This window comes from Pseudorca crassidens, chromosome 18, assembly GCF_039906515.1.
Source record: "Pseudorca crassidens isolate mPseCra1 chromosome 18, mPseCra1.hap1, whole genome shotgun sequence".
Classification (NCBI taxonomy): Eukaryota; Metazoa; Chordata; class Mammalia; order Artiodactyla; family Delphinidae; genus Pseudorca; species Pseudorca crassidens.
In genome coordinates, this window is record NC_090313.1 from 67144566 (window position 1) to 67163480 (window position 18915).

The window sequence follows — 18915 nt, forward strand, 5'->3', positions numbered from 1 at the left end:
TCGCTCCAGTTGGAGGAGGACATTTCCTTCTCTGGGCAGACTCGTAAATTGTACAGACACAACAGAAGATTATCATGCTGAAGATGAAAGAGTGAGACTATGTCGATCCCAAGAAATTAGGTCATAAAAGTTTTTCTAGCGCTTTGCTAAATAAGAAACCTATCTTCAGTGTACTGAGAAGGCCGAGATTACTTGGATGCCATTTATTTATATGGAGAGAGAAAAATGAAGTTTCTTTGTCACTTTTGGGGACTTTAACTTTCAACTAACTAAATAAATGATGTACTGAAAATTAGGTCTTATTTAAATATTATGTTTTGTAGAGCCTTACTCACTGTTCTTAAATTCTGGGAATAGGTATGAAAATATTCCCTTCTTGAATTCCTATTGTGATTTTGAATTCTTTTGGGATTAGGGAATGAGGTGCCTACAGAAATGTCCAGAATATGTATCGTGGTCTTACTGAATTTAGTAAAAGGAAAAAGAATTCAAACCGTCTTCAGCTTTTAACAATGTTTTAGGTAAAGTAAAATTATCCTGACAGAAATGTAAGTAAACATTTTGACTACCTTCCTCATATTCATGATGCACCAGAAATTGCATTATAAACGTTCGGAGGTGGTTAAATAGTTACTCAGAGTTGGCAATAATATGTCTAGATGACATGAAGCAGATAGGTTCTGCTTGCCATCAAATGGACTTTCCACCTCTAGGGAAGAATTTAGCAAGAAATTCTTGAGCATTTGTAAACCTCCTCATAGCTTTCATTTCTTTTGACTGAAAGTCTAGGTACCAAAAAAACAACAACAACAACAAGAGGCATTCTGTGTAATTATCTTTATCTTTATTTTTGCTGAGATTGTAACTCTATTTACTAACAAGTTTGGAAGCTTCTCCTCTGTTTGAACCAAGAAATCTAATCCCTACTGTAGGATAGAGAGGGCACCAGCATTGAAGGTTGAAGACATGCTGACTGCTTGCCCTTCCTCTCCAGGGTCAGTTAGGTCAGAAGATTCAGACCAAAGACACGTGGTGGGAAGAACCCAGGCCAGAAAGGCAAGGTTCCTTCAGTTCTGGGACCTAAATTTCTGTCATTCACTATCTTTTATTATTTCTTAAATGCAAATGAAAGATTAAGGTGAATGCAATTCGCTGCCAATTTGTATGAATTCTTTTCATCTCATAATCAGGCCCTTTCTAGTTAAGTATAGCTATGAATATATAAATAAAAATAGAACTAGAGGGACAGTCTTGGTTCTGCTGCTAGGAAAGGAGGTATGCAATTTTGGGCATCCCAGGTTAGCAGGAGGACAAGAGTTATTGGATGACCATCGTAGGCTCACTTGAATCGCATTGTGGTAGCATGGGTGGTGGGATGGGGCAGTGGGGGAAGGTTGGAATGGATACTGGTGCAGGCGTAGGAAATGTTCACATCTTGTCATATTTAAAGATAACTACTGAAAATCTTTTAGAGGCAATCCCTAATTTACAAACAGATTGTATTACAGAAGCTTAACAACTTGATGAAACGAAGTTTGGGGATATAATTACCTTGTGGAACAGAATGATAGTGGGTATGGAGAATTCCAAGTCAAAATACACAATTTGCTTTAACCTATCCATAGATGTTGTCTGATATATGTTCAGGACATAGGAGAATAAAACTTTAAATCTACTTTTAAAGTGTTTCAATTCTCTGTGAGTAGTGAACAGTAAATATCCTCCATATAGAGACTAAAAATGATTTTTAAAAATTTGTAGTTTGTACGTATGCATCTTTTTTTTTTGCGGTACGCAGGCCACTGTTGTGGCCTCTCCCATTGCGGAGCACAGGCTCCGGACGCGCAGGCTCAGCGGCCATGGCTCACGGGCCCAGCCGCTCTGCAGCATGTGGGATCTTCCCGGACCGGGGCATGAACCCGTGTCCCCTGTATCGGCAGGCGGACTCTCAACCACTGCGCCACCAGGGAAGCCCCCGTATGCATTTTTAACGTCAGTGTTTTTTTTGCATAGAAGTCCAGCATTGCTACTTCTTCCCAATGTTTGGACATCACCAATGGTTTTGTAGTCAAGGAAATGAGTTCCTTGAGGTTGGTTTATCTTTTTTTTCTTACATTTTTCATCAGACACATCAGACCTGCATGCCTCTGATTGCACAAAAGAGCAGGGTAGAGAAAAGAATCCCATTATTATCTTTTTTAAAACACTGTTAAGAGGATCACAGAGTCCTGAAGACCATGTTCGCCACTTCAAGTTCTCGTCCCTCTTTCACTGATTCTCATGGAATTGAACTACATTTCTCTGAAATATATTTCCTCGGAAACTTCTTGAAATACTCTGCCTCTGGACTCCTTGTAAAGATGTACTTTCAGAACAACTTGATTTTCAATAGATTTTCTAAGAACTGACCTCTAACCTAGACTGAGGCAGCCTTCTCATCCTATACTCAAGCAACACCATGGATTTCCTAGGAAGCTGCCTGGACTAATTAACATTATATTCAGAAGAAAGAGAGGCAGCTAATGTATTTTCTGGAAATAAGCACAAGAATATAAAGTGCCCTTCTTATTGTTGAGGGTAACAATGTCAACCAGGCTTTTCCGTGGAACTTACAGGAGTGGTTAGTGCCTAATTAAATGGATTCATAAGCCCTGAGCTATGTTCAGCAATTAATTCAATTGAGTAAACATCCATTGACATCTCAGGGCCAGGCACTGGTGCGAAGGATCAAGTGATGAAAAATGGCAGACCCTTCTCAAATAGCTCACTCCAACCCATGATTAAAATGCAGGAGATAAGGGGAAGAAGTGCAACTGTAGGTGTATGTTCAAGGGACAATATCAGTACCGAGAAAAAGAACAGTTGACTGTAAGAGTGATCAGATGAATAGAAGCTGAGTTGGAAGACTCAGGAATTTACTCTGAGAAAATAGGAGATGGATGATTCCAGGCAAAAGTATCCGCACATGCAGCCCTACAACAGTAAGAAAGGTCCAGACATGGTCAGAGCACCCTGAAGGGTTTGTGTGTCTGTAGTATAAATATGCAAGGGTGGAGGAAAGGAGTCTTATGGTAAAGGAGCTCAGGGCCTGGTATGCCTTACATAAACTGGGGACTTTTTCCTGGAGACTATGAGATGACAGTACAGACTTTTAGTTGAGAAAGAGACAGTTAAATTTGCAGTTTGCAAGGCCCTTCATCTCAGCGGTATGGTACATAGGTTAGTTAGAGAAAGAACTCAGAGGCTAATAGGCTTTGGCAGAAAGTAGACCTTTTTTTTCCTCCTAGTTTAAGCCTGAAATAATGATATCTGATGTTATGATAATATCTCATGGTAGTGGAATTGAAATTAAAATGAGACGAATCCAAGAGAAAGAAGCCAACTTGGTAAGATTGGTAACAGATTGGAGGTAGATCATTCTGAATGTGCTTTCTGGCACCAGCAAAATAGGGGCAGCCATTTTTGAACCACTTTATTGAGGTAACATTGACACACAATAAATTGCACGTATTTAAAGTGAATACTGTGTCAAGTTTTTTATAATATGTGTACAGCTGTGAAAACACCGCAATTAAAATAGTAAACGTGTCTGTCACCCCCGTAAGTTTCCTTTTGCCCTTCTGTGATCTTTCTCTGCACACCCCTCACCCCTTCTCAGGCAATTGCTGATCTGCCTTCTGTCACTGGAATCATACAGCATATTCTCTTTTGGCCTCCAGCTTCTTGCATTCAGCATAATTATTTTGAGATTCAACCATGTGTGAACATCAATAGTTCCTTCCTTCTCATTGCTGAATAATCCTCCATAGCATGGATATACCATGTTTGTATCTTCCAGTTTTATTGAGATATAATTGGCATACAGCACTGTATACATTTAAGGTGCATAGCATAATAACTTGACTTACGTACATCATGAAATGATGATCACAGTACGTTTAGCAAGCATCCATCATCTCCTATTAATACCAAATTAGAGAGATAGAAAAAAGATTTTTGTGATGAGAACTCTTAGGATTTACTCTCTTAACAATGTTCATATATAACGTGCAGCCATGTGAATTATATTTATCATGTTGTACGTTACATCCTGGATATACCACATTTTGTTTATCCATTCACTGGTGGATGGAAATTTGAATTATTCTTGTTTTTAGCTATTAAAAACAAAGCTACTATGACACTTGTATGTGACTATTTGTATGGCAATATGCCTTCTTTTCTTTTGGAGAAATGCCTGGAATTGGAATAAGCCCATCATATGGTAAGTGTAAGTTTTTTTTTTAAATCCTGCAAACTGTTTTCCAAAGTTGTTGACCATTTACATTTTTTAAATTATTTATTTATTTGCTTGTTTGTTTATTTATTTTTGGCTGCGTTGGGTCTTCGTTGCTGCGTGCAGGCTTTCCTCTAGTTGTGGTGAGCGGGGGCTACTCTTCTTTGCAGTGCGTGGGCTTCTCATTGCGGTGGCTTCTCTTGTTGCAGAGCACAGGCTCTAGGCTCGCGGGCTTCAGGAGTTGTGGCACGCCAGCTCAGTAGTTGTGGCTCACGGGATTCGTGGCTCCACAGCAGGTGGGATCTTCCCCGACCAGGGCTCGAACCCATGTTCCCTGCATTGGCAGGTGGATTCTTAACCACTGCGCCACCAGGGAAGTCCAACCATTTACATTTTGATGGCTGATGTATGAAAGTTCCATTTTCTCCAAATTCTTATCCACACATATCATGGTTAGTCTATTTTTAAAATTTTCTCAGAAATAGTTGGTCTTGAAATTATGTGAAAAGGGATAGAAAAGGGGAAAGAAGAGTGACTGTATCCTTTCATCTCAAAAGAGCAGCTGGTATTCATTCCTGTAGTGCCTCTTGTTTCTCTTGGGTACTTGTCCTAATGGCAGATAACAGAGCAGAGTTTGGTCCTCAGTAGGCTTCCCTCCAGGAGACTGAGAGGGGACCACGCTTTCTGAACTGCCACTCTTCTTGCAGTAACTGTCGTCAGAGACTGGAAAACCAGCCCATTGAGGGCTGGCCAGGACCAGGAACAGGCTGTCCTCTGTTTTCCATCTACCATTCTCACCTATTACTCACCTACATGATTCCACAGTCAAATGGTGGTTCCTTCAAAAGAGAATGGACTTGAGGACACAGGGAGGGGAAGGGTAAGCAGGGACAAAGTGAGAGAGTAGCACTGGCATATATACACTACCAAATGTAAAATAGATAGCTAGTGGGAAGCAGCCGCATAGCACAGGGAGATCAGCTCAGTGCTTTGTTACCACCTAGAGGGGTGGGATAGGGAGGGTGGATGCAAGAGGGAGGTGATATGGGGATGTATGTATATGTATGGCTGATTCACTTTGTTATAAAGCAGAAACTAACACAACAATGTAAAGCAATTATACTCCAATAAAGATGTTAAAAAAAAACACTGTATAATTGTCTGCCTCCACATCTCTCTTCATTTTTAAGAAAGCATCTAGGTAGCCACTTAGAAATGACTGGCAGTTTTTCATCTCTTTTCCATGATAGTTTAAAACAATTCTTCATGCGCACCCTGAAGAGGGTTATTGGTGAAGAGATGTGGAATTTCTACCAACTGCTGCCCTTTGTGATTTTCAAGGAACTAACAGTATCTATTGACTCTGCCTTCCCACTACCAAAATCTCATTTTGTTTGTTTGCCAAGTTCAATAGTTTAATGTATTCAATGTTGGGTTTTTCACCTCCCACCATATTTCCTTTGTCTCTGCATTTTCTGCTTCCCGTTATTGCCCACTCATCATCCCAGCTCAGTTGCCAAACCAATTTTGAATTTAGGCCCAGAAATGATTTAAGAAGTTTAATCCTGCCCCCGCCTCACCAGCACTGTCAAATGGAGTTTAGTTGTCATCTTCCCTTCTGGATATGTAGACATCAGAAGTGGTGCCCTAGTAATGTGCTTTGAGTTATTCCTTGAATTCCACTCTGCAAATCTGAACTTCACATGCCTGTCCAAGGAAAATAATCATGTGATTTGATGACTGGATGGGAGATTCTTTGACTTGACAGAGCCAGGGGAATTGTAGGCCAATATCCTGTGGAGGAAAGAACCTAAAGTTTATCAAGCAGTCTTCTTGACTGATCTCAGGCTTCTTAGCCAATGTCATGTCAGATATGATTAAATCTTCATTAACTTTTTAATGACACTGATAAAAACTCAATTAGTCAACTAGCTATTTTATTGGATTCCCTATGCCTAAATTATTATCTTCTCAGTAAGTTTCTTATAGAAATCTTTTTAAACTAATCTCCCATCTGTGACATTATATTCATTAAAATTAGGTTATAAAATATGTAAATATATTAAAGTTGGCATAAGTGCAATACTCTGTAATTCAATGAAAGTGAATAAACATTATATATTTGTGTATAAGACTATAAGTGATTGTACAGTTGTCTCTCGGTATTGCCAGCCTCGGCCTCCACTGAGCAGCAAGGACTTAGACTTGAGAAATTGCCAGTAAACATTTTTATCTGTATCCCGATATATGGCCGCAGTATCCCTTTATACTGCATCTCTAGCATATTCACCATTGAATGTAACATTCTAGAACAAGGGATTGCTCATCTGAACTTGCTTATCTCCATCCTCAAGTTTTTAACATGATATTCTCTAAATCTGAATTAAAACACATCCACCTACCAAGCTGTGCCTGTCAAAATTCTACTTGTTATCTCAGGCTTAACTAGAAAATTCTGCTTCCTTTCTTCAATCTTCCCTAATTATTTCATATTGGGCATAATTTCTCCTACACATTCTACCTCTTTTCTAACAAGTCACGTAATGCTCTGTATTTAATTTACCCAGTCACATTATCAGTCTGCCACAGATTTTGAGATCCTAGAAGACAGATATATCTGGTTCTTACAGATCTCGGTCCTCTCCCCGCTTATCTAGCCACTGCCCCACTCACAGATGATGCACAATACTATTGTCTTAATCAAACTAAGGAGCACTGGATGAAAATGATGCTTTGAATAATGAAGTAGGTGAGTGATTAGTTATGCAGTATGACCATGCTCAAGGAGACTGGAGAACTGTTTTAATTAGGAACACAACTAGAGCTATCTCTAGGAAACAGAGAAAGGCCCAGACAGTTAAAGGCCATTGGCAGCTATGAAGGGATTTAAGGGCAGAAGTAGAAGAAAAAAGGGTTTTCAGTTATGGACAAAGTAATTCCCTGAAGCTCTTCTGCCTACAAATCATTCTTAAGCCTTGTTATCCACATTACAAAATGAGTTGTCAAAAAACATTCTTGGGCAGAGGAAATAAAACCCCAAAGGAAATAGATTATTTTTGAAATTCTAAGGAGTAAATAGTAAGGCCCAGGGGAAACTGGCATGTATATGAATCTGCAGTCCTTTTTAAGCCCTTACGAAGATCACTTTAATTCATTCAACCCAAAAGTTTCAACTCTCTTTATAATCGTCCAACAGCCAATAGAAGCTCCCATGTAACTATCTGACTTAGTCAAGATGCACTAAGGTGCCAGGTTGGTTGTTTCCAGAATCTAGATTCTGCTCGTTTAGAGAATATGGCCACAGTCTGAACCTTGGATACAAAATTTTAAGCTAGAAAAATATATTGAAAAACTAAAAAGATGAAGAAAAATCAAATAGGAAATCTAATCCATAGTTATTTTAATTATCAGAGTTCCATTAATTTTTGAATTCTCTTCATCTTATTTTGTCCATATCCAATTAATATTTCAATTCCTCACCACGTAGCAGTGAGGTTTCTTGGTTGTTTGGGTTTGTTTTTTGTTTGTTTGTTTTCACTTTTCAGCTTTATCTCCTTTCTCTTCATCATGTTTTGTTTTCTTTAGGTTTGGGGTGTTTTAGTACTTTGAGTAGTTGTTTTTAAATCATTGGTACTGGAATTCACTTTATTTGTAAAAATGAGATTAGATTCAGTAATCTTCACAGTTTCTTCAGTATTTAAAATTCCATGACTAACAGTTTCATAAATAATCATGATTAGGTTTTTAAAAATGTTTTAAAGGTTATTGAAAGAGAGGAAATCTTTCTTTTTTTAGAGTGTCCTTTCTAGTTTCATGGCACAAATGTGAATTTGAATGTTTATAATGTTTTAATATGAATTTTAATGTGATGTCAGGAATTGTTTAGGAATCGGCCAACAACTGCAGAGAGAGAAGGGGCTGTAACACGGTGTGTTTCAAAGAAACCCCACCTCCCGCAGTCCTGGGATGGTATAGAAGATGGTGGGTCCCGTGACTCCCTGTGCAGTAGAAAGATGGGTCAGAGGAGGCGCGACCTCTAGGCTCCCAGCAGGCAATGTGAGAGCCCACCTGAAGAGGGCTTTGCTGGAATGGACCAGTGGCAAGTGTCACAGAGATAGGGTGGCCCCCTCTGAGGGGGTCCTTCAAAGGAGGTTGGCGTACAGCTGAGTAGTCTCTATAAATAATCCAAGGAAACCAAGAGACGAGGAGGCAGGGAGAAGGAAAGAAAGACAGGAAGAGGAGGGACAAAGAAAAAACAAAGTACAAAGAAGGAAGCATCTAGGAAGGAAGCAAAGAACAGGAGGAAAGAAGGAAGGAAGGGACACATGAGAGAAATGAAGTGTTTTAATCTACTTTAACAGTTAAACACCGTGAAAATTTTTGTAATATAAAATTTTAATTTTTTTAATCTTTAACTTGGTAACTGTTTTTTTCATGGAAATATTTATTAATGAATGGGCTACAATTTGGAGAATGCTGGTGCAGACATGCAGCAAACAGGTGTAGAAGAAGAAGGATGTAAAACCATTGTGAGAATATTTAGATCTATAGTGATTCTTAGGAATACATTTGCGGTTGTTTCAATTCTAAGATTAGAACAAATTTGTAGCCAAATAATATCTACATTTGGGGAAACTTGTGTATTAAACACACCCATTCCCCCACTCCTGCTCTTATAGTATCCTGCCTCTATTCTTTACCTCTACGTAAACCTCACTGTGTCTGTGTTTGGTAAAAAATTGTGCACGCTGTTCATTTACTAAGCACAGATATATACTTTCCAATAATAAAAGAAAAAGATCTTTTAAGAAAAAGTGTTAGAAAAAATTAAGGCTAACCGAGTGCTTGGCATGGCAGGTGTTCTATGAGGATTAAATGATTTGCTTCTTCTAGGTAATTTAACACGGTCTATATTTGTGTATTAGGCAACGGAAATATTTTTCCAAGCAAACCTTAAGTGCTCCCAATAAAGTTATTTGCTCAATTGCCCTGGGGTGTCTCATGCTCTAATGAGATTTGGGCTAAGAAGGGCAGAGTATGTTAGTCCTAGAATTCACCCAGACCGTGTTGAACAAAGTACATACCTTTCTTTTACTTTTTTCTGCATGTGTCAGATGTGTTGTTCACGCTTAGTCCCTTATAGTGTTTCTTCAATCTGTGAGAATTACTGAGATTATAGTAACTGTTCATTATATCTTGCATTTTTCATAGGTTTCATTAATTCCCTTCTATTATGGTCTTTGTGCTAAATTCTAATGAAGAAAACTGTAGAACATATTTTATATGAGAAAATAGCAAAAAGATGGTAGACTATGCTTTGTGTATAAAATGCTGATGTGAAGGATTATGTGTGTGTGTTGGGTGGGCGTGAGGGAAACTAACTAAGAGAACAGAACTTGTTAATGACCTGTATCACTCTTTCCCAGTACTCTACAGATATATCATCAAAAGCTCTATTGTGACTTTCAAACACTTGACTCTGACCAAAATAATAGGCAAGGAATGTGTCAAGAAAAGCTCTTTTTTGGATTATAAAATTTAACTTTACTAACTATGGAGCTTGAAGCTTACTTTCATAAATTACTTACAAAATAGGAGAGCCCCATCATCCCAGTCTTGAAGAAATGCAGTTTTATCTTGTTTTAGCTGTACTTGCTGAACCTATTATTATACATTTAATTCCGTTTATACATGTGGCTTTGCCCACTATATCTTTTGATGAACACAATATCTAAGACAAAATGAAGAGAAACAGTTGCATGAGAACTCATTTGACATCCAGCCCATATGATTACACACCTCAACGATTGAACTGCTCTTTTAATCAATCACCTGTCTCTCCTTTCACTTTCAAACAGCTTTTTGTTTATGATCATCAAGCCACTTTCTGTGTACCCATCAGAAAAGAGTAAGGGTCAAGTAAGGGTCTCCTAAAGGAGATCCATAAAGTCTAAGACTGAAGAAGGAAAATAGGAAATACTGGGGCAGGGAGAGTCCCATGAAAGGCCCAGGTGTTCAGTTTGCTTCTAGGGTGGGTCTATTTTTGATGTCAACAGAACTTTCTTGAGTCCCTTAACAAGGGACTAAAGCTTCTACTACAGTCCAAAGTGTCCATAGGCATCCCTTAAACACACTCTACACTTTCTCACCTGCATGCCGTGCCTTCCCCTCTCTTCTCTGCTTATACAAATCTCCACTTTCAGAGTGCAGACCCACTGGGAAGCATTTTTGGACCATTCCATCTGGAAGAGAAAACTCCCTCTGAATTTATATAATGCTTAGCTGTCAGTGTCAATGAGAACGATCATGTACAGAAAAAAAAGAATCTTGGACCAGATAGCCATACATTTCATCAATTACTAGATATGTAATCTTCTTGAATAAATTTATAGCCCTCATATACGCCCCCCATCTTCGTCCTTAAAATAGAGTAAGATCTATGCTACATCTCAAACATGTTGGCAGGATAAAAATGTTGTCATGTTTGTGAAATGTTTTGTATGTGGTAATTGATTATACTTAGGTAAGGTATTTGCTTTATTTCCACCAAATTCAGCTATGATGATTTACATCCTGGTAATGTAATATGCTTTCAGTTATGATTTTCTTATTGCCTCAACCCTATTAAAAATATATTTACTTTTTCTGTTGTGATTATTATAGAAAATACTAAAAATACATCAAGTATAAAAATGGGAAAAAAGTATAATGTCCTAACCAGAAAATAACCACTAAACCAAGAAATAACCACTAGTACCATTTTTTACTTCATGTCATATACCTATATATATATATCACAATTCTTATATATGCACATATATGTGTATATCTTTGTATACAGCTCTGTTCAGTTATCAATACAACCTATGGATATTCTTAGTCCTCAGCTCTATCTTTGCTTCCTAAGGTACAGCCATAGTATTTTGACCCCTGTTGTGTCTGGCTAAGCACTCAGCACTTTGCTGTGGGTATAAAATGTTCAATAAATAAGCTTTGTTCACAGAATGGCTTAAAGCACTTTATGATGGTGTAAACATAAAATTATTTTATGTTTGAACAGAACTTGTGACTTGAACGATAACACTGTGTTCCTGTTGATGAGCTGGAGCCCCTGCGTGTAACCCTGACTCTCACTTTTCCTTTCCTTTCCCTGTAGTTTGTTGCTCAGCCCAACTGTCAACAGCTGCTGGCATCTCGCTGGTACGATGAGTTTCCCGGCTGGAGGAGAAGACACTGGGCCGTGAAGATGGTGACGTGTTTCATAATAGGACTTCTTTTTCCTGTCTTCTCTGTGTGCTACCTTATAGCTCCCAAAAGCCCCCTTGGACTGTTCATCCGAAAGCCATTTATCAAGTTCATCTGCCACACAGCATCCTATTTGACTTTTTTGTTCCTGCTGCTGCTTGCCTCTCAGCACATCGACAGGTCAGACTTGAACAGGCAAGGTCCACCACCAACCATCGTCGAGTGGATGATATTACCATGGGTCCTGGGTAAATGTGATACTATAGAAAATATAATCCAAACGTGTTGCTGCCATGGAATTTTGTTGCTCAGAAAAGAATATTCATTAAAGTTGGGGACATAGGAATGTTTAAAACAGGTTCTGACCATTGTAGCTCCAAGTCTTAATCCTCAAAGCTAAATAAATACTTCACAGACTGCGGTGGACCTGCCCCCAAATGCAGCCTACAAAACGTTAACTTTAGGTTTTAGAATTCCAGACTTTCATGACTTCAGGTCCCGTGAATGATTTTCTGGGTTTTGGTTTTTCTTTTTTTTTAGTATGTTTGTCTTCTGAAGCCTTTCAACATGTCTCATTAGCCACATGTAAATAATCTTTTTAATTTTCTTAACAGATACACCTTCTAAAAGTACAAATTACTCTGCAGAATTAGTGATTCTGTACATAAAATAACTAACCATGTTTTAAAATCAATTCATTTAAGTTTATCTTTGAAACTATATAGTAAAGCAAAATAATAGGAAATTAAACAGTAGGACATCCTCCATCTCTCTCTGTTCTTTTCATAGAAAAAAATTTTGTTTTAGATCTTCAGCAAATCATGGTAAGGTAGAAAACCTCAGAGTAGCTGGTAAAAACCTTGTTTTCCTTTCCTCTTGTTATTGAAGTCATAGTTAAAATTTAAATTTTAAGTATTCTTCCTTCTATCCTACGGTGGTTTGCTGAGAAATCACGTTTTCTCAATTTAGCTCATCATTTTAAACCTCTCTGATATTATATCCATCTCAGCACTTACTAATTAGAAAATATGTGACAAATTTAATGATTCATAATCTCAGAAGATCAGTTTGGATTAACTGTCAAAACGGCTGGAGAGACTGTAAAATGAGGAAAAGGCAGGAAAAAAAAACCAGTATCTGGATCTGAGATAGATACACTTTTTAAAGATTACAAATACTGTAAGTACTGACAGTAAGAAAAGTGCTTAGGAACAAGATTTGATGTCTTACAAATATTTCTAATAATTAAAAAAAACCCTTCTCAAGTGAACGTTAAAATAAGATACATTCTCAATCTGAAAAAAAAAAAAATAAGATACATTCTCAATCTGAAGTAAAGTGTGATCTTGGGATGGTTTATATAGTCTGTAAATGTCTTTTTGAATAAAACAATTATGACATAGCAATTGATATTAAATATAAAATTATCCTACCTGTATCCATTTAAATTAAATATCTCCCCATAGGAACCTGTTCTTTATTGAGTTTTCTTCATAGAAAATTTCTTGGGAACAATTCATAAGGAAGCTTTTGGAAGTCAAATTTCCCATTGTGTGTAACTTATATTGAATGTCTAAAAATCCTGGTGGCCCAAGTGAAACACAGAACATTTCACTTTGAAAAATGGTATAGATATAATGCAGCATAAGTAGATATAATACTTCTAGTCTTTTCTTTATACAGTCAATGAAAATATGTAGGGTACTTTCTATGGATTAAGGGCAGTACAGGGCAATAGTGAAACAAAAATTAAAAAAAGAAGAAAGAAAGAAAAAATGAAGAAAGAAAATGAAAGAAAAAGAAAGAAAAAGAAAGAAAGAGAAAGAAAGAAAGAAAGAAAGGAAAAGAAAGGAAGGAAGGAAGGAAGGAAGAAAGGAAGGAAAGAAAGAAAAAGAAAAGAAAAGATCTCCTTATGAAGGTTAAATTTTACTGGAAGAAATGGATAATAAACAAACAATGAGATATGTGATATAATATCAGAAGTGGTATATAATATGAAAATTAGAAGCTCCAAACTTTGAATAATTCATAGAAGTAAAACAGTCATTGGCTGCCTCCTACATGCAAAACTTGTCACATAATTTTCCGTGAAAATTGGCTAGAAGAAACCGTATCCAAATTTCAGCTGAACGGTTAAATAAGGTAGAAATTTAATTATGAGAACTATAGTTCCAGCCAGAAGAAGTAGCTGCCAAAGGCAACCTTTCCTGAAGATAACCTGCAGAGGGAGTTCATTTGTATGGGAATCTTTAGGATGAAAAGAGATGTTCTAGAATTTAAAAAATACCCATGAATGATCATCTTGCTTAAATAACAGAGCATGAGAAAAAGAATGTTTCTATATCAGATGGATCTGTCAAAACAGATTATTCATCAAGGCTGGTGAGTTCTGAGTGCCTCGTATCTAAGGCTGAGTTCTAAGTGCTTTGCTAGAGTCATGATTATAACGGGTATTCTCCATGTTATTTGGCTGTAGAAGAAAAATGGATTGGAATACATGTCCAAGTTCTACCACTGAGAGACTATTAAATTATGGGTGGACACAATCTCTCAGGATTTTCTGTGTTTTCATCAATAAGATGAAAGATTCAGAGTGATAACTTCTTCAGTCCCACTGTGTCCTGTTATCCTGTCCTGGGGACCTATCATTATCGGCGCAGAGAAAATTGATCTTTTCGTTGGTGGGGAGAGGGAGTGGGTGGAGGGAAGAGGGCTAAAGACAACAGGGTAGGAATCCTTTAACCTTTTACCAGAAGTGTGATAGACGCAAAAAAAGCATGGTCTCATTTGCTGACTATATCAATGAACCTTCTATATTGCCTCACTCAGTCCTGCTGTTTGGTAAAGTGAGTGACTGTACATTTCATGGTCCCTGCATTGTAAGGCTCTAGGTTTATAATAACAAGACTTCACGACTTACGGAGAAGTGTGTGGCTTGTGTTTCCCTCATCATGTTAATGTTCCCAGTGACTGAATGAAGTTCTGCGCATGGGTTTTTCTCAAGTCTCCTTGAACCGACTTAGGTTTTCAACTCATGTCACCTCTGTGAGTTGCTTGTTCTGTAAAGAAATATTTTTTCATTTTACTAAATTTCCTTTCCTTCCATTTTCAGATTTTTCCCAGACCTATGATACTGTAGTTTAAGGGAAATGATTACTTTGATACTTCTCATTTTGTTTATCCTGGCAAAAAGACTTTTGCTTTACTTGTTTTATATATTTATATCATAAATTTCCAACTTTTTTGAATAGAAAATTTTTCTAACTTTAAAGCTTATCCTCTCAAATCAATCCCTTATCTGAAGAAGTATGGTTTTTGCTTGGGAATTTCCATGTTATATACTTTGCTGTGTTTCAGCAATAAGATTATACAACATGACAGATCCAGATACCTTGTGATTTAGTTCAGTGGAGACTAATGTTTCTGTGTTATTTTCACTGTCTTTCCTGTTGAAGTTCAACATCTTTTTGACTATATAAATTGAAGTCTATTGAGTTTGATATCTTTAGAAGAGAATCTACAGTGGTCCTTATATCCTTTCGCTGTGGTGTGATTGATAAATTGTAGCTCATCTCTAGCAAAGCTTTTCGAATTATTTTTCCTTCAGATTGAAGGTTATCAACCCTTCTTTTCTCCCATCAAATAACCTCTAGAGATCGTCTTACCTAAGTTTGCTGTCAGGATGAATTTAGCATATAAGCAAAGAAATTTAAAAGCCTGATAAAGGGATAAAAATTATGATTCTGGTCATCTTGAGAGATACAGTTTTAAGCAACAGAGAAAACTAATCACAGATAATTCCGTTAGAACTCTGTCAGTAGAAAGGTAGATTCTAGACAGATAGACACCAGTATATTTCTCAGATTGTCAAATTACCCATTTGAACTAGAGTAAAAAGTAAAACAACAGTTTCATCCTGCATGCATATGGCCTGATAACAGAGCTATGCTTTTCAATTTCAATAGAGAGAAAGTATCACCGGGAAGACTGTGATGGATTAAAAGAAGCCTGGGGTCAGATCAGAGACATGGCTACTTCTGTATTCTGTTGTGTCATGACCCCAAGGCTCTTAATTTATTAAAGGTTTGATTTTAACAATATAATACTAAGGATATGAAATGAATATAATATTCATATGAGAAACTCATTTTTATATAGAATTTAAATGCAAACTAAATATAGCATGTTATATGTAGAATGCGTATTATGAGAATTCATCTAAATTAAAGCAGAAGTTTTAACTCCAGTAGATGTCATTTGTTTCTGGAGATAATGTGGAGTAAAATGTGAAAAAAAAAACTTTTTTGAATGCTAATTTTTAAAGCCTTCCCAAAACTAGATTGGATTTTTCCACAGAATCCATTATAACTCAACTGTAACAATTAAATTTGTGTCATAGCTTCTTCTCCTGCAAAAAAAAAAAAAGTGTGCATATATATGAAACATCCAGATTAGACTTAAGTTATCACTTACCAAAAAGAATATGAAATTGATAACATTTTCCACAAAAGAAGTAGAATGTTAATGAAAGCTATCATATTAATAAAGCAGGAAATACCTTGTTCCCAATGAGAATACTGCCGAATGGCTGCTGAAGTGACTTGATATTATGTGTGTGCTTAAGAATATGTCATAATTATATAGCATATAAATCTGTGCCTGCTGAGAATGGTGAACTGAGGAAAAGATATATCAGAGGAAGAGATATGAGATCTGTTAAAAATAGCTTCTAGGGCTTCCCTGGTGGTGCAGTGGTTGGAAATCCGCCTGCCAATGCAGGGGACGCGGGTTCGTGCCCCGGAACGGGAAGATCCCACATGCTCCGGAGCGGCTAGGCCCGTGAGCCATGGCCGCTGAGCCTACGCGTCCGGAGCCTGTGCTCCGCAATGGGAGAGGCCACAACAGTGAGAGGCCCGAGTACCGCAAAAAAAAAAAAAAAAAAAAAAAAGCTTCCAGTGAATTTCTAGGCATAAATTAAGAATTGCTCATAAGATCCAGATTCTGTCTTGCCTATAATACATACTTATTTAACAATTTTTCTGCAACAAAACTGGCCTCTCATTTTCATAATTTATTTTATATTTTTATCTTTTAAAGGGTTGATATTAGCAAATCTGAAAATTTCAACAAGGCCTGCCAAATGGAAAATAAAAAATGGTGATTACGTTCACATCTAGATAAAGACTCAGGGACAAACAATCCTGTATATATTCTTTCTTTCCTATTACCATTTCTTCATCTTTTGTCTAAAAGGCATTAAGATCACATGGCTTCAGGTACTCGTACTTTCAGCCTCACCCTTCAATTATCCGTCTTCCCCCAAATTAAGAATTATAAGAAACAAGTCTATAGATTTCCCCACTCTCTCCCTTGACTAGGTATTCTAACCACCTCAGCAAACTAGCTGCAGACACATATAGACAACCCAAACACAGCTGCAGAACATCCGTTTATTAATTTAAAGGGATATTTTAATTTTCCAGAAAACCAGATAATCATTGCAGCATGACATAGAATTCTCATTTTCCTGTTTATTTGTGAGGAAGAAATTTTAAAGTCATCTTTACCAAGATTTATCAAGACTAACACAGTAAAATCTCAAACAACAAAGTATTCATATAGTTGTAAATTGTTCAGTGTGCACATACCATTGCTGACCAAATGACTTCCTTTTCTATTTTTTAATACTTTTTATTGGTGTACAGTTGATTTACAGTGTTGTGTTAGTTTCAGGTGTACAGAAAAGTGAATCAGTTATACGTATACATATACCCACTCTTTTTTAGATTCTTTCCCCATATAAGCCATTACAGAGTATTGACTTCTTTAGTGGAGAGAAAATTAAGTCTTTTAGGTCATATATGCAATACAAATTTGGTGCACCAACAAGTGAAATCTACAGGCCTTGGGAGAATGTTTGACGACCGTGGTTCTGATGGTTCAAGGGAAGAGGAGAAAAGATAGGAAAAGAGGAGTACATAGGAAATGAGGGAGGGTCAGAGTAAAAGATTGGCGGTAAGCTGGAAGTGGTTTCTGTTAGTTCAGAATAACAATAATGGTAATAGTAGTGATGGTGGTAATAACAATAGAAACTAAGAAATTTGGCAGTGTGCTAAGTGATTCAAATGTGTGTTTTTATTTGAACTTCATAGTCAACTCCACTTTACTTATAATAAATGATGTTAGTATCTCATTTAATAGAGAGGAAATAGGCTTAGAAAAGTGAGATCACTTTCCTAGGTTCAAGGAGCTAACAAATGGTAGATACTAGATTCAAACTCCAGTTAGTCTAACTCCAGAGCTAGAGCCTTTATCCTCCATAAATACTGCCCTCGGAGTGTGAGAAATGGAATTTAAAGGGGCAAAAACAGCCCAAGAACTCAAGTTTCCATCCACAGACTTCTTTCCTGTTTTCTCTGCCTCTGTTTACCAACTTAAGTCTTTACAAAGGTCAAATTTGAGTGGACCACGTTTCTAATTTATTAAAGATGCAACGCTCTTTGAGATACACACTTGATATAATTTCCTATTGAAGGTGATGCTTGTTAATATAGCGAACTTAGCGTTGCCATCAGCATCACATCAGCAGGACCCTCCATCTTCATCTCCACCACCCGTCTCTGTTCTAAAACACATGCATTATAAATGGTTCCCTAATACTCACAGAAGCAATTTCTATTCTAAGAAAGAAAGAATAAAGTCCTTTGCCATGACCTTGAGATGCTTCCCTTTTAGTTTCCATGTTCACTTGCTAAGACCTAAAGGTAAATTTCCTTGCTTCCAGGGATATCATTAATTTTTTAATCTTTCATTGGTGTGTATATGTATGTGTGTGTGTAGCAGGTCTTCAGGAAATGTAAAGAGATAATTATATTTCTTTTGCACATAACTGTTTCAAAAATAGAAGCTTATAGTAGGTGGAAAGTGGTAATCTTCATAGTGAAAAATTAATAATCACTCATTCAAAAATATTTATTAAGCAACTACTGCCACTCATTGAAAAGGTGACTTGAGAAAAGACCTGAGGAATATTTATTCATTGTTTTTCCACCTACATAAATATATAATGCCTTAGTTCTCATGGAAAATTTTAAATTAAACAGAAATCCTATAAAAAGTCTAATACTGCATTGACAGAAACATTTTACTTGATTTTTAAGTTACTACATTTATGTCGTAAGCAATCAGATGAGCTAGAATTCTAAAGTTCTACATTTTTTACATCTTAATCGAAAACTAGCATCGTATTGTTCCTTGGCACAGTTTCAAAACGTGTACTTCCTTAATTGTATATTCCTAATTTTTTTCCTCTAAATGTTAAATTGATGCTATCAAAACTGTAGTAATTTAAGGGTTTTTAGATGTCTTCAAACTAAGCATATTTGACTATTCAC

The 18915-nt window shown here is 36.9% G+C and overlaps 1 protein-coding gene and 1 long non-coding RNA gene across 3 annotated transcripts in view; one reads left to right on the top strand and one right to left on the bottom strand.

Moving 5' to 3' along the window:
- LOC137211155 (uncharacterized) overlaps positions 1-8099 on the bottom strand; it is a 50027-nt gene extending 41928 nt beyond the window's left edge. The window contains exon 1 of the long non-coding RNA XR_010936926.1: positions 5857-8099. This is a non-coding gene — a long non-coding RNA (uncharacterized lncRNA). The remainder of the gene's footprint in view (positions 1-5856) is intronic.
- The window catches only part of TRPC4 (transient receptor potential cation channel subfamily C member 4), a 161869-nt gene that overhangs the window by 98169 nt on the left and 44785 nt on the right, over positions 1-18915 (top strand). For both annotated transcript variants that reach the window (XM_067713290.1, XM_067713289.1), the window contains exon 4: positions 11433-11769. In XM_067713290.1, the coding sequence (XP_067569391.1) occupies positions 11433-11769 (337 nt within the window). The remainder of the gene's footprint in view (positions 1-11432; positions 11770-18915) is intronic.